The 15,467-nt window shown below is 56.1% G+C and overlaps 1 protein-coding gene across 5 annotated transcripts in view; it reads left to right on the top strand.

Moving 5' to 3' along the window:
• SLC6A12 (solute carrier family 6 member 12) overlaps positions 1–15,191 on the top strand; it is a 30,200-nt gene extending 15,009 nt beyond the window's left edge. For 4 of the 5 annotated variants that reach the window (XM_055142845.1, XM_055142846.1, XM_055142844.1 and 1 more), the window contains 12 exons: positions 1,049–1,189; positions 2,524–2,611; positions 4,155–4,287; positions 6,988–7,122; positions 8,165–8,268; positions 9,517–9,641; positions 9,943–10,055; positions 10,453–10,590; positions 11,092–11,194; positions 13,076–13,176; positions 13,589–13,759; positions 14,027–15,191. In XM_055142845.1, coding sequence (XP_054998820.1) covers positions 1,049–1,189; positions 2,524–2,611; positions 4,155–4,287; positions 6,988–7,122; positions 8,165–8,268; positions 9,517–9,641; positions 9,943–10,055; positions 10,453–10,590; positions 11,092–11,194; positions 13,076–13,176; positions 13,589–13,759; positions 14,027–14,161 — 1,487 coding nt within the window. In that variant the 3' untranslated portion in view covers positions 14,162–15,191. Of the gene's footprint in view, positions 1–1,048; positions 1,190–2,523; positions 2,612–4,154; positions 4,288–6,987; positions 7,123–8,164; positions 8,269–9,516; positions 9,642–9,942; positions 10,056–10,452; positions 10,591–11,091; positions 11,195–13,075; positions 13,177–13,588; positions 13,760–14,026 lie in introns of those variants that run through there. The other variant, XR_008630737.1, reaches the window with a different exon arrangement.
• Positions 15,192–15,467: the final 276 nt, after the last annotated feature.

Here is a 15,467-nt window from a genome sequence, read left to right as displayed (position 1 = left end):
TCTTTGGGAAAAGGTCTCGAGGATTCCCAGAGCGCTCCCAAAGGCAGGAAAAACCTACCTGGCTCAGTTGCCTTTTGCAGGCGGGCGGGGACAATCGGGGGGGGGCTCATCTGATAGACTATGTGTGGGATGGGGATGCGGGCGTTGACCTTTGCATCTGCGTCCGTTCCTTAAATAGCTCGGGAGCTAGGACTGGGACTGCCCAGCTAAGTGCAGAACCCACTGGCTAGTAGCAAAGGGGGCAGAAGGGGAGGAAAGGGGTGGAGGGGGGGAGATTCCTCCTGGTCCTCCCTGCCTGCCACACCAGGACCAGCAGCGCTCTGGCAGCGGGTGGCCTTCCCTTGCTCCCTCCTTCACGCCACGGGTTCCCGCCAGGATAATGCTCAGAGACTGAGGCTGGACCCAGTCTCTGGTCCGGCACAGTGCTCGGTTGCAGGCATCCCTGCCCTCTTCCTGGCTGCCTTCTTGGATTTGTTGGCATCTGACTCTTCCCAAGTTTCCTCCACTTATTCCTATGTTCTTTATGCCCCTTCCTCTTTGTCTTTAAAAACATGTCAGCAGACAAAAAAGAAAGAAAAAAGAAACCTTGATAAGGTTAAAACCTGAGGCCCTGTCACCAAGAGAATTACTGGTTAATTTCTGTGGCTTTTCAGGCTTCGGGTCCCCACCTGGAGGTGCTCAGGGCCTCTTCTTGCTGTTGTTTTTATGTGCTCCAGCCCTGTGTACCTGACCCCATAGCTAGCTTTTGGATGGTCAACCGTTGAGAATTTCTCACCTACATATGTATATATCATAAGTAATACATGTATCATATGTATTATACATATAATGTGTACTAGAAACGTTACCTAATCTAAAAGAAGGCATCGGGCAGTGCCCTGTGCCCTGCTTTAGGAAGACTCTGCTGTAATTACTTCTCACACCAATAGACGAACCCCAAGTATCAATGCCCAGTGAGCACCCCCACAGGTGGCGTGCCCACCCTTTCTCCAGCTCACACTGACCCTTGGGCTCTCTTGTTCTCCCTGTCCCTTTCCGCCTCCGGAAGGCATCGGCCTGGCATCTGTGGTCATCGAGTCCTATTTGAACATCTACTACATCATCATCCTCGCCTGGGCTCTCTTCTACCTGTTCAGCTCCTTTACCTCCCAGCTGCCCTGGACCACCTGCACCAACTACTGGAACACAGGTATCTCCTGCAACCCCGGGCACAGGGCCTTCCCCTTGGGCTGGGCTCAGGGTGGCTGGGACGGTGAGCAGTGATGGTACATATGTCAGAACTTGCTTTAGAGCCAAGCTCTGGTGCTAGTTGTGCCAACTGCCCCCTTCTGTGGGATCTAGAGGAACTACCACCAATGAACTGTGGCTGGGTCATAAAACTGCTAGAGGTAATTATCACTCAGGCTTAACACTCAATGTTTATTGTGCACGTACTATGTGCTCAGCACCATGGCAGGTGCAAGAGATCCAAGGGTGAGCCGCATCCCTCTCAAGGGTCTAGTGGCAGAACGTGTGTATATGTGTGTATGTGTGTGGGGGGGGAGCATCTCAAGTGGTGCTCAGGGGACCCAAGGGCTGCTTCTGGCCATAGTAAATGAAGCTGGTGGTTCAGTGCTAGGGCATGAGGCTGTGCTCCTCACCCCACCCATCACAGAGATACTGGGGGCCACCAGGGCCACCCTGACGATACTAGTAGATCTCCAGGGCCACATTTAGTGATTCTTGGGAGGCCATGTAGTGCTAAGGGTTGAACCTTGGTTGGGAACATGCCTTACATACACCCTAATATCATTACCCAAGTAATGATACTTGGGGTTCGTCTATTGGTGTGAGAAGTAATTACAGCAGAGTCTTCCTAAAGCAGGTCACAGGGCACTACCCGATGCCTTCTTTTATATTATGTAACGTTTCTAGTACACATTATATGTATAATACATATGATACATGTATTACTTATGATATATATACACATCTATACTATCTATCTATACTATCTCCCCAGTCCCAGAAATAGACAAATTTGATGGGACAGTGACATATTGTTATGGGTCAAAAAAAAAAAAAAAGAACAGCAGCAATATGTGGGGTGTGGCGGGGCAGGGGGTGGAAGTGTTCGCTGAGACCTGAAGGGTGAGGAAGGGCCCTGGGGAGAGCAAAGGGGTGGTGAGTGGGTACAAAGACTCAGTCCATTGAGAGGAGGGAGAGATGATGGCCGAGGAGTGGGCCATCCACGTGGGGACAGACTGCATTGAGTCTGGATGGTGTCAGAGGTTGAGGGGAGGCTGAAGAGCCACGTGATTCCCGGGAAGAAGAGCGATGTTGGGCACACGGGAAAGGGGCCTGGCCCATGCACCCTGAGAAGTCAACTCCTGGAACTCTAGAAAATGGGCGGGGGGTGCTCCAAAGGCAGCTCTTGGGAATGAGGACCTTTCATGTAGGTGGAGGCTGGGGGTAGGGGAGGGGGGCAGAGGGGGGAGGCTCTTGTCATCTTGACTGCTTTGGACCCAATCTTGTCCCCAACAGAGCATTGCATGGACTTTCTGAACAAGTCTGGAGCCAGCTCAGCCGCCTCTGCAGAGAACTTCACCTCACCGGTCATAGAATTCTGGGAGTAGGTGCTGAGCCTGGCTGCCACAGCCCAGGGCCCCCGGCACAGGGATTGGGATGTCTGAGGCCTGGGACTTGGGGTGTACATTTAAGGCTCCCTCTCATGCTTCCCAGCACTTACTGACCACCTCAGCCCACCCCACTCATCAGACTCACTCTGACCCTTACCCAACAACACATTAGCACCTACACTCTCGCTTGACACTAGGTCCCCCTGTTCCCTTAGACATGGATGTTTATTTATGTAGACTTGAATTTCCGCATGTGCCTACTTACACCCTCACACCCACTTGCACCCCTACCCCCATCAACTTGCATTGACTCACTGACCCACACCTAACCAGAGGTACACTGGAAATAGTACACTGGTTTAGGACCACCAATAGTTCGCTTCTCTTCTCAAAACCACACTCAGTGTGGGTAGCTTGGGAAAAGATTTAGGCCCTAGGAACCCTACTCTCATAATCGACCCTCTGACCTGGCTACTTCCACTTTCTTTTTTTAAAATTTTATTGAATCACCATGAGATAGTTACAAGCTTTTATGTTTGGGTTGCAATCACACAATGATCAAACACTCATCCTTCCACCAGTGCACATTCCCCACCACCAATATCCCCACTATAACCCCCCTTTCCCACCCTCCCCCTGCCTCAATGGCAGACAATATTCCCCATATTCTCTCTCTACTTTTGGGCATTATGGCTTGCCATGGAGAGTATCATGCTGAGTGAAATGAGTCAGAAAGAGAGGACAGACACAGAAGGACTGTACTCATTTGTGGAGTATAAAATAACGTAACATGAGGCTGACACTCAAGGACAGTAGATACTTCCTCTTTCATAACCACCCATGCCCACATACATCCACCTCATTCTCATGCAAGTCTCTTACACACTCACACTTAACTAAAACCCAAAGCACTCCTGTATTTGTCCACCCTCCCACAGAGATGTATGCCCACAGCTATCCAAAACACATATTCACCATACACATACATGCACACACACACACACACACATTTTCATGACCCCAGATGCAGCAAACAGCTTTATATGTTAACACACATTCAACCACTCATTTATATAAATATATACTCCCTACATATTCATTCATAGTCTTTCTCTTACACACACACTTTTCTCTCTCTCTCTCTCTCACTTTCTCTCTCTCTCCTCTTTCGCTCTGTAGAATGGAGAAGTCTGTATGAGTTAGAAAGACAGAGATACTGGGGCTGGAGTGATAGCATAGCGGGTAGGGCGTTTGCCTTGCACGCGGCCGACCCGGGTTCAAATCCCAGCATCCCATATGGTCCCCTGAGCACCGCCAGGAGTAATTCCTGAGTATAGAGCCAGGAGTAGCCCCTGTGCATCACCAGGTGTGACCCAAAAACCAAAAAAAAAAAAAAAAGACAGACATACAATGGGAACAATAAACAGTTAGGGGCATACAATCCCCAGGTGGGAAGGTGGCGTCCATGGGGGATGGGCGGGCAGGGGAGTGGTGTCCTGTAGTCTTTCACCTGGTGGTTTCCCTCCCCTGCCCCAGGAGACGTGTTCTGAGCATCACCTCTGGTATCCATGATCTGGGCACCTTGCGCTGGGAGCTGGCCCTGTGCCTTCTGCTCGCCTGGATACTCTGCTACTTCTGCATCTGGAAGGGGGTCAAGACTACAGGCAAGGTGAGGTGTTGGGGCTCCCCATGGTCCCCAGAGTGCACAGGGGTTCCTCTGGAGGATTGAGAGAAAGAGAAGCGGGAGGCGACAGCACAGCTAGAACAGAAGTCATGGAAGACAGGGTTTAGCTGGAGACAGGGATCTCTTCTGCAAAGAAAGGATTTCCTGGGGCCAGCGCCGTGGGCAAGACACTTGCTTTGCCTGTGGCCAACCTGAGTTTGACTCCTCAGCACCCCATATGGTCCCCAGAGCCCTGCCAAGGATGATCCCCAAGCACAGAGCCAAGAGGAAGCTCAAGCACCTATGGGTGTAGCCCCCCAAACCCAACATTCTTTCTCCTCTCCAGTTAAAGAAAGAAGATTTCATTTCCCATACAACTTTGGTAGACTTGTTTACCAGAAATTGAGAGGCCTGCGTGGTGGAAAGCTTGCTCAGTGGATTTTTAAACCACTAGGAATGATGGCAGAAGTTGTGAGGGAAAGAGGTGCAGAGCCATTTGATTGACTCAGCAAGTCTTAAACTTGGAAGGTTGTGAATTTGCAAATTTGTGGCTGAGATGAACTGAAAAGCAGCAAAGGAGCAAGCTGATGTCATGGACTTTAGAGGAGGATCAGAGAGGAGGGAGCAATAATGGTCCGGAAGCACCGTGATTTGGTGTAGCAACTGATTTCCAGCTAAGATCACCTTTGGGATGGTTATCGTAGTACGTTACAGGGGTTACTGTTGAAATGTTTCACTGCCAGTGCCTCTGTTGCTTTTGCCATGTGAAAACTAAGAGCCTTTTACCCTGAATTCAGAACACTACACTGCACCATCGTCCAGTTGTTCATTTATTTGCTCGAGCAGGCACCAGTAACATCTCCATTGTGAGACTTATTACTGTTTTTGGCATATCAAACACACCACAGGTAGTTTGGTCTTCTGATGGCCATTCGTTGACCTGTGTTACTGTTCTTTCTCGGAAACTTTGACCCTTGATGCTGCCCACTCTTTGTGTGATATTCTGATTTAGTTTTACTCTTACTTCATTGCTACATTTGACTGGAACGATAGCATAGCGGGTAGGGTGTTTGCCTTGCATGCGGCCACCTGGGCCAATTCTTCCATCCCTCTCGGAGAACCCGGCAAGCTACTGAGAGTATCCCACCTGCATGGCAAGCCTGGAGTTCAGAGCAAAATTTAAAAATTCTCCCTGTCTAAGCTAAGCACCATCCAAGTTGTCAGCATGAGGATAGGATGGGATGCATGGCCCAGTGACCCTTGTTAATATTTAGCTATATGAAAGTCTCGTTTCTTAAGGATAGCTGTGTGTTCTGGTTTCTCTATTTGGGGATGCTGCTCTGAAGTGACGCTGAGAGGCCCATGGGTGTGTGTGTATGTGTTGGTTGGGGCAGGGGGCACCTATGTTTCTTGGTCAACCAGGCCAGGGCTTCAATGCAAGGACCCACATCTGTGATGCTGCTTAACTCCTGGGTCACTCCCACCGTGGTAGAGGCCTCCAGGGTGACATTGCAATGCTTAGGACCATGTGGTGCTGGAGATCAAGGTCAGATGCCAGGCAAGTGTCTTCACTGCGGCTCCATCTCCCTGCCCCTGGAAGGTCTCTGCTATGTTCGTCTAACACAGTTCAGATCCGATACTCTGACTGGCTTTTTGCATTTGACAATATACCAAGACTGTTTTTGAACTCGCCAACAGAACTGTCTTTGAAGTGGTGAGTTTGCCAGCATCCAGGGGTTTCCAGCTAACAATGAACAGTGGTAACTTGAATGCTGAGAGAGAGTTCTTTTTGGTTTTGTTTTGTTTGGGGACCATACCTGGGCTGTGCTCAGGACTTTGCTCCTGTTGGGGCTCAGGGAGTCATAGGTGGTGCCAGGGCTCACATGCAGGTTGGCTGTGTGCCAGGCAAGCACCCTACTGGCAATCCTATCTCCAGCCCCTGACGAGAGAGTTCTGATTATGATGATTATTCCCCTCCTGCTGCCCCTTGAGACTCTGGGACGGATGCTGCATCAGACTTCGGGAAGCTGAGAACATATGGCCGGGATAACTCCTCTACCCCTAAGCAGCTTTCGCTGGATTGTGGTCATAATAAGAATAACATCCCTGATGACAACACAAGGATGCAGAGAGCATGGCAGTGAGGGGGTGGGAGTGGGGCAAGGATCTGGTCTGCCTCAGGGACAGAGAGGGGACACCTGCATCTCCATTATCCCCAGTGCCCGACTCAGCCACTTCCCCACGCTGGCCCCTTCTTAAGCCTGGAGAAGAAGGGACCAGGATCTAGAGCTCTTCCTGATGGCAGCTTCGATCCACGCCCCTTCCCCTGCGAAGTGGGGAGACCCACCCTCACCGTGGGGGCACGGGAGAACAGCCAGGAGCAGGCACGGAGGGAGGTTTAAAAATAGTCTTGGCAGTGTTGTGACTGGAAACTTGTACCCTGGCACCTCCCTGCACCCCCCTGGCCTGCTGATGTGTATCTCGCTCTGGGGGGAGTGGGGCCCTGCTGGAATGTGAAAGGCAGGTGTGGAAAGTTTCCTGTCTTCCTGCCCTCCTGCTGCCCAGGAGCCTCCAAGGTTTCAGACACTGGACTCTGTGTGTGCGGGAGGCGCCTGCGGACGGGGCCGGAGGGGCCGGAGGGGCCGGAGAGGCTGTCGTGTGTGCCCTCCACTCCCCTGGGGCTGACCCCAGCCTGCCCCCCTGCAGGTGGTGTATTTCACGGCCACGTTCCCCTACCTGATGCTAATAATCCTCCTCATCCGGGGCGTCACGCTGCCCGGCGCCTACGAAGGCATCATCTACTATCTGAAGCCTGACCTGCTCCGTCTCAAGGACCCCCAGGTAGGGGCCACGCTGGGGCCTGGCGCTCCTCCCTCCTTGACTCCCAGTCCTGCTACTCAAGTAATTCTTTTGGTGTGGTTGCTTGGGGGGGGGAGGGCGGGGCATACCTGGCAATGCTTTGGGGACTGTGTGGAGCCAGGGATCGAACCCGGGCCCCAGCAGGCAAGGCTGCAGCTCGAGCCCCTGGAGGCATCTCCTGATCCCTCCGCCCATCTCCCTCCCCACCCACCACATCTTCCAGACACAAGATTTGAAAATATCGTGCTGCTTTTTTCTCTTGGTTTAGTGGCAACAGTGCCCAGAGGAGAAAAATTAGAGGATAGGAGAGAAAATAACCAAAAGGAATGAAAAAAGTTTGTGTCATCCCACCACTCAGCTGTAACCCGTTAGCATTTCAGGATATTCTGTTCCAACTCTTTTTTTTTTTTTCCTCCTTGATGGCGTGTGGGTGTCTGTTTTAACAGAGTGGAGATAATTATATAAAGACATATCTTTTTTTACTTCAATTATATTGTAAGCACTTTCCTATGTTATTAAATTCATTTGTAAGTGTCATTTTTAACACATGCATAATATTCCTCCACCCACCATCCATTCGTTCGTTCACTTAGTCCTTCATTCAAAAAAGAAAAAAAGTCAGCAGGACTTGGCACCAGAGGGGTCCTTGTTACGTTTTTGCTGAATGAATCAGCAGATGGTGGGTGGGGGAAAGTGCTTGGAGTACATTGGGCTGCAGGGGGCAGGGGGCGGTGGAGACCAGGTTCTGTGGCTAAGTTAAACATTCCATGGAGGAATCCAGAGATTTACACACTCCGGGAGCTTTCTGGGGGCCCACAGAAGCCGACAGCAGGTGACTCCGGCTTCCCCAGCGTGAAAATGTCTTGATCCCCGGGTGGAAACTTGACTCTGAGCTAGCGAGGCGGAGAGGTTCCGGAGGGCTGGGCTGTGAGCGAGGCTGAGGGAACACGGGAGGATGTGTCCCCGAACCAGGCCCAGGGCCCGCCCCTGACGCCCGCTCTGCTCTCCTTGGGGTCTCCTGAAGGTGTGGATGGACGCAGGCACCCAGATCTTCTTCTCCTTTGCCATCTGCCAGGGGTGCCTGACAGCCCTGGGCAGCTACAACAAGTACCACAACAACTGCTACAGGTAGGCCTGGGGGAGGAGTCAAGAGCGCTGGTGGGCTCTGGGGACCCCCCCGCTGCCTGTCTGTGACCCTAGGCCCAGGGCGCAGTTCTTACTAACAGGGATGGCCGGTTGCCAGACCGAGGGGGTCTTTTCCCTTCTCCCCCTTTCTTGCCTCTCCTCACCTTTTGGGGGTGGCCTCAGGGCCCACCTCTCTGCAGGCCTTTGCTGTCTCACCTGTGCTTCTCTTTCCCTTCTTTTCCTCTCTCCTCTGCCCCTTTTCTGTCTTTTTTATTCCTTCCCCTGATGGATCTTTATTTGTGAGGATGAAAGGTGGCAGCGATGAGGATGAAAGGTGGGGGCTCCCAAGCAGTGCTCAGGGCTCTTGGGGGCCCCACCATTGATTGCTCATGAACTGGACTAGAGGTTCAGTGCAATTGCCCCAACATGCGTTGCTGTGAGGGTCCTGCCGTGTTGGGGGCATCCAGGGCTGTACCTGGCGGTGCTCGTAGGAACAAACGGGGGGCCAGGTGCATGGAAGGCAGGCCCCCCCTCCACTGTCTCTGGGCCCCAGCATGGCTTTCTGGCTCTCCTTTCCTTCCTCTCATACCCCCCCCCACTGTCTCTGGGGCCCCAGCATGGCTTTCTGGCTCTCCTTTCCTTCCTCTCATACCCCCCCCCCACTGTCTCTGGGCCCCAGCATGGCTTTCTGGCTCTCCTTTCCTTCCTCTCATGTCCCCCCCCCCCCACTGTCTCTCGGGCCCCAGCATGGCTTTCTGGCTCTCCTTTCCTTCCTCTCATACCCCCCCCACTGTCTCTCGGGCCCCAGCATGGCTTTCTGGCTCTCCTTTCCTTCCTCTCATACCCCCCCCCACTGTCTCTGGGGCCCCAGCATGGCTTTCTGGCTCTCCTTTCCTTCCTCTCATACCCCCCCCCCCCCACTGTCTCTCGGGCCCCAGCATGGCTTTCTGGCTCTCCTTTCCTTCCTCTCATGTCCCCCCCCCCCACTGTCTCTGGGCCCCAGCATGGCTTTCTGGCTCTCCTTTCCTTCCTCTCATACCCCCCCCCCCACTGTCTCTGGGGCCCCAGCATGGCTTTCTGGCTCTCCTTTCCTTCCTCTCATACCCCCCCCCCCACTGTCTCTCGGGCCCCAGCATGGCTTTCTGGCTCTCCTTTCCTTCCTCTCATACCCCCCCCCACTGTCTCTGGGCCCCAGCATGGCTTTCTGGCTCTCCTTTCCTTCCTCTCATGTCGGCGTTGCCTGGTCCCCAGGGACTGCATCGCCCTCTGCGTCCTGAACAGCGCGACCAGCTTCGTGGCCGGCTTCGTGGTCTTCTCCATCCTGGGCTTCATGTCCCACGAGCAGGGGGTGCACATCTCAGAGGTGGCCGAGTCGGGTAGGTGCCCCGTACTGTCTGGGACCTACGGGAGGGAGGGTCCAATGTCAGAGCTCCAAGGCTGGTGAGGGGAACCTGGTCACCCGGGTAGACAGACGGGCACCCCCAGTGTCTGAAGAATGGCTGGGCAGCATGCACCCCAGAGCCCGAGGAAAGCAGGACAGTCAGGGGCTCACCCCGCTTTCCTGAGCCCCAGTCCCTGCACCTGCCCTGCAGACACACATGTGTGCCTCAATGTGGGGCTTCTCCGTGGGGGGACGGGGAGCCCCCGAGCCTGCTAATAGTGCTGTGTGACTGGCAGGTCCGGGCCTGGCTTTCATCGCATTCCCCAAAGCGGTGACAATGATGCCCTTGTCGCAGCTGTGGTCCTGCCTTTTCTTCATCATGCTGATATTCCTGGGGCTGGACAGCCAGGTATACCGCCCCACGCCAGCCCGGCTCTGCCTGCCCCGTCACCCACCTTGCCAGTGTCTGTCTTGCTGTCCCCTCCCTCCTTTTCCCCTGACGGACATTCTGGGACTTGTCCTGTGAGGGGGGTGGCCTCAGGCCTTGCAGCTGTTTTGTTTCTCCAGACTTGACCCACCCAGGCCCCTAACTGCTCCCCAGGCCCCCCCAATGGTCCCTCCAGCCCATCACCTGCCGAGCCCCAGCCCAGATGTCTCTGTCTCTCCAACCTCAGCTCTGGCCCCAGGACTGTGGGGATGGGCCCCAGGGCAGGGCTGGCCTCATCCCGGGACACCCGCCCCGTGGCCCCAGGCATCCCCGCGTCCCCGTGAGTAGGATGCTCACCCTGCTGCCTCCCGGCCCGCAGTTTGTGTGTGTGGAGTGTCTGGTGACGGCGTCCACCGACATGTTTCCCAGGCAGCTGCGCCAGAGCGGCCGGCGGGAGCTGCTCATCCTCGCCATCGCTGTTGTCTGCTACCTCATCGGGCTCCTCCTGGTCACCGAGGTGTGTGGGCGCCCCCAGAGCACACGCTTCTGTCTTGCTTGCTGGGCCTGCTCAGCCCCGCCCATGCCAGGGAGTACCCAGGAGGTTGCATGGCACAGAGGGGAAGTGTCCCCTGCTGGTCTTGGCAGAAAGGGGGCGGGGGCAGTGTCTGGTGGTGTCCTGGTGGCAGTGGGTTAGCCCAGTGGTCAGGGACACACCTGTCTCCCCCTCCCCCTGGTTGCCCCGCTGAGTTCTCTCCTGATATGGAGTGGGCTGAGGGACTCCAGTTGACCAGCCACCCCACCTTGCAGGTGCAGGGGGGAGCAGGGAGAGGCCACCCCAAAAGCCAGGGGTGGGTTTCTGGAGGACAGGTGTTAGAGTGGCTTGGGGAGGAGCCTGAGGCAGGGCCAGGCTCCCTCTCCTCTCAGGGACAATGCGCAAGGCTGTGCTTCTCTCACTGTGTGCATGTGGGCGGGGGATGTGTCCCCCCACAGCCAAGGTCTCAGCCCCCTGCCCCTCCAGGGTGGGATGTATGTCTTCCAGCTGTTTGACTATTACGCCTCCAGTGGCCTCTGCCTGCTGTTCCTCGCTGTCTTCGAGGTGGTCTGCATCAGCTGGGTGTACGGTAAGTGGGGGCCGGCCACAGCGAGGAGTAGTCCCGGGCAGAGGTGGGCTGTGCTGCTTCTCGCCTTCTTGAGGTCTTAGAGCTGCTGAGCTGGGTCTTTAGAAGTGTGTGTGTGTGTGTGTGTGTGTGTGTGTGTATGAGTGCATGTAAGTGGTTGAGTGTGAGAATGTGTGAGTGTATGTGAATGTGCATGAGTGTGTGTGCTTGTATGTGTTTGAGTATATGACGGTGTGAGCATGTGTGAGTGTCTATAAGCACATAAGTATGTGAGGGTGAGCGTGTGTGTGTGTGTGTGTGTGTGTGTGCGCACGCGTGCATGCACAGAGGGGACATATCCATCACTGGGCACCCATGGATTGACATCATGGGGGATGGAGCAGAGAGAGTGAGGAAAATGAGGTGCAGAGCAGCGAGTCGTTCTGCAGGAGGGCTCCCACCTGCTCCTGCTCCCCCAGACGCCCCCATCCTTTGTAAGGGACCCCACGGTAGGCACCGCTTTCCTATTTCTGAAATCCGGTGCTGGAGTGAGAGTACAGCAAGTAGGGCGCTTGCCTTGCATGTGGCCAACCCAGGTTTGAGCCCCAGCAGCCTGCTGGACCCCTGATGGCCCCCAGGAATGATCCCTGAGTGTGAAGCCAGGAGTAAGCCCTGAGCACTGCCAGGTGTGACCCCAAACACACGTCCTTGCGCGGAGCCCAGTTCTGCCACCCATGAACTGAATCCTCGAAGCCGCAACCCTCAGCACCCAGATAACTCGACAGGGTGCCGGACAGTGATAGCCCCCGGTCGTGGTCATTGTGCTGGACGACAGTAGTGGGGCCAGGGTTCTGCAGTGCCCCATCTGTCTGCTGCCTGAGCCCATGCCCACAGTCCACCCGCTGGCCTTCCTCTGGTGAGGCCCAGAGACGTGAGGCGTTCTTGCCTTGGCTCACGCAGCAGGAAGTGGAGAGGCCACTTTCACAGCACACACACGTCCCGTCTGCCTGGCACTGAGGCCCCGATGTGGGGGAGGCCTGGGCAGTGCCACAGCCTCAGGGCACTCGCAGAGGCAGCCCCCACCTTCCTGCTGGGGACCCTCCTTGCTGCCCACCCTGGCACTGCATCTCTTCTGCTTGTCCCGCTTGTCTGAGAATATCATTTTCCAACTGGGTCCCCCCAGGATATTCCCAGGGGGCTACAGGTGGATATTGTGCCTAGGTGGGGTGGGGAGGCATGGCATGAGGCTGGGGGCCAGTGGCAGGACGGAGGGGTGCAGGAAGGAAACAGGGCAGAAGAGGACACGGTTGGCACGAGTTCCGGCCAGGCGGGTTTGGGCTGCAGTGTCAGACTTGGAGCTGGGAGCCGGCTCAGACCCGGCACAGGCGAGAGTGGCTGCGTTTCCCGGGCCTGACCTGCAGGAAGGCGTTTTTCAGTGCTGGGGGCTAGGGATGGGGCTGGGGGCAGGGGAAGCGCTTAGAAGAGTGGGGCCTGCCTGGCACCAGCAAAGATGGTGGGGGTTGCGGGGGGCGGGGTCGACAGTGCTGACAAGAGCTGTCAACGCTAGCTGTGCCCCCCCACCCAGCACGACCCAATCCTGATCAGACACCGCTGGGAGCACCCAGTGCCCAGGGCCTTGCTGTGCTTCCATGCGGGCAGCCTGGGTCCTGGGCCGAGGTGGGCACAGCCCCCGGGCCTGGGGCTCTTTGGATTTGACTTGGCTCTGATCCAGCTCGGCGGGGCAGACCCACAGGCCTCTGCGGAGTGCCTGAGCCCAGGGTGGGGGGCAGGAGGGCCTCGTCCTGCACACGGCGGCGGCAGAGACGAGAGCACAGCCCAGGGGAGCCCTTCCGCCTCCCCCAGCTGCCCCTCCCGGTCTCACCTGCACGCCCCCATACCCGGCAGGGGCCGACCGCTTCTATGACAACGTGGAGGACATGATTGGCTACCGGCCCTGGCCCCTGGTGAAGATCTCCTGGCTCTTCCTGACCCCTGGACTTTGCCTGGTAACCCCCTCCCACTCTTAGCTCCTCCTGTTATTCCCCCCCCCCCCCCGCCTGTCCCTTCCCTCTTATTCTCTTCAGGGTCCCTCTCAGCCCTGCTCGCTTGGCCAGTACTGTCATCTGTTGTGACTGCTGCTCCACCGAGCAGCCTCATTGCCCAGTTGTGGGTGTCTGTCTGTCTCTCTGTCTGTGCTGGGCTCCTCTGTCATCCCCTCTCCTCTCCCCCTGCGCCCCTCCCAGGCGCTGTTCCCTGTCGGGAGCGACATTGGGTGACTCATGCCGTCCCAGCTGGCACATCAGCCTGCATCCACACCCTGTTCTCTGTGGATGGGGACTCACGTCTCCAAAGGGTTGGGGCGGGGTCGGGGGAGGGAGGGAGCGCGGCATGCTCTGATCTGCCTCTGTCCCTCTCCAGGCCACTTTCTTCTTCTCCCTGAGCAAGTATACACCCCTCCGATACAACAATGTCTACGTGTACCCGCCCTGGGGGTACTCCATTGGTTGGTTTCTGGCTCTCTCCTCCATGGGCTGCGTCCCACTCTTCATCATCATCAGCCTCCTGCGGACCCGGGGCTCCTTCAAGAAGGTAGGAGCCAGGGAGTAAGCCCGCAGGGGAAGGCAACTTCAGGGGCCCCCGCTCAGGGTGAGAGTGAGGCCCTCTGGTGTGACAGAGTCTCAGGCACCAGGGCCTTGAAGACTAGACCCCAGTGGCTTCAGAAATGCCCAGAAGTTGCAGAGTCCAGAATCTCGTCCTCCGGGTCGCCTGACCAAGCGGGGGGCCGGATGCTGAAGGGGTCATGTCTGTAGGCCCGTCTTGTCGATTTCATCTCCCCCCTTCCGCTTCTCTCCATAGCGCCTGCGACAGCTCATCACCCCCGACCCCAGCCTGCCGCAGCCCAAGGCCCAGCTGAGTGTGGATGGAGGCCCCAGCAGGCTCCCGCCCACCAAGGAGGCCCTGATCGTTGGGGAGAAGGAGACCCACTTGTAGGATGTGGCCAGAAGCCCGGTGACAGCTGAGGCCAGGACCTCAGTCAGTGCCATGCTCTACCCCCAAAGGACAGCCTTTGCTTCTGTCCCCTACCACAGTACTGCTGACCACCTCCGTGCTGTACCTAGGCACCCCGGACAGAGGCCAGACTCCTATCAGCTGGACCTGCACCTCCTGGTGGGCTCAAGAAGGTCCCGCTGAGCGTGCCATGCTGTAAAGGGACTCCTATGGGAACATCTCGCCCTGTTTCCCAAGGAGGGTGTCCTTTTGAGTCACTGTTGGCAGCTGCACCCTGTGTCATGGGGAGGAGGGACGTCTCCTGTAAGAGCTCACTCTGTGTGTGCATTGGGAGGGTGGCGCCAGCCAGAACCCACACTGAGCCCTCACCAAGTGGCCTGAATGGAATACACCACGTTGGAAGTGACAACTGGACGCCCCCTACCCTCTGCCATTGGATCTGATGCTCCCTACGCATGGGGGTCCTGTCCTAGGCGCCATACTCTGGATTACTTAGCTAGGGAGGGAACTAGAGGGACAGCGGGGGAGGGACAGGGGGTGTCTAAGCCTTCCCGTGTCTCCTTGTCTTGAGTTTTCTCGGCGGCAGTTCCTGCAGTGGGGCCCAGCTCAGCTCGGCTTCCACCCTCCTTCTGAATATAGCCATCTCCCCAGGGGTCACCGGAACGGAAGAGATCTAGAGACGACCTCTAGACGTGGTGAATTCATGACTGTGTGCCTAGGCTCTCCATTTGGCATATGGAGCAGACATGGCCAATCAGTGACCCCCAGGGCAGACCTGGGCAATCAACTACAGACCCCTGGCCCATGCACAGTTCTTCTGCAGTGCTCCAGATCCAAGGAAGCTTCGTTTGCACCCAGCTTTTGTCTAAACCCCTGACTTCATGGAAAAGGAAACGGAGGACCCAAGAGACAAAGTGACTTTGTTTCAGCTTCACACAGCTCCCATCCCCCTGTCAGGCCAGTGTTCCTCCTGCCACACCCCCTGCCTAGTTAAAAGCATATATAGACCCTCGGCCACCTTGTGCTCGCCTTCTTCACCTGGTCTTGCTCTGTCCAGTTGCACTGTCTGACGTCCGAGAGCCAAGCGGTCCCTTTGATGAAGAGGTGACAGCTCTCCTCAGCTTGGGGCCCCGGCTGCTGTTTTCTCCGCCAGCCCCTACTCACGCCACTGAAGTGCCTTTTCAACACCAGACTTCCCACTGGATGCCTGGGGGTCTGGGAGAGCACCAACGTCCCCCCGCAGAGAGAAAGATGGGGCGAGGGAGTGATCTCTGCTCCTTCTCGCTTC

The sequence above is a fragment of the Sorex araneus genome, chromosome 6 (genome assembly GCF_027595985.1).
Source record: "Sorex araneus isolate mSorAra2 chromosome 6, mSorAra2.pri, whole genome shotgun sequence".
Lineage (NCBI taxonomy): Eukaryota > Metazoa > Chordata > Mammalia > Eulipotyphla > Soricidae > Sorex > Sorex araneus.
The sequence above is the reverse complement of the archived record's forward strand: the minus strand, read 5'-3'. Positions and strand labels throughout refer to the sequence as shown.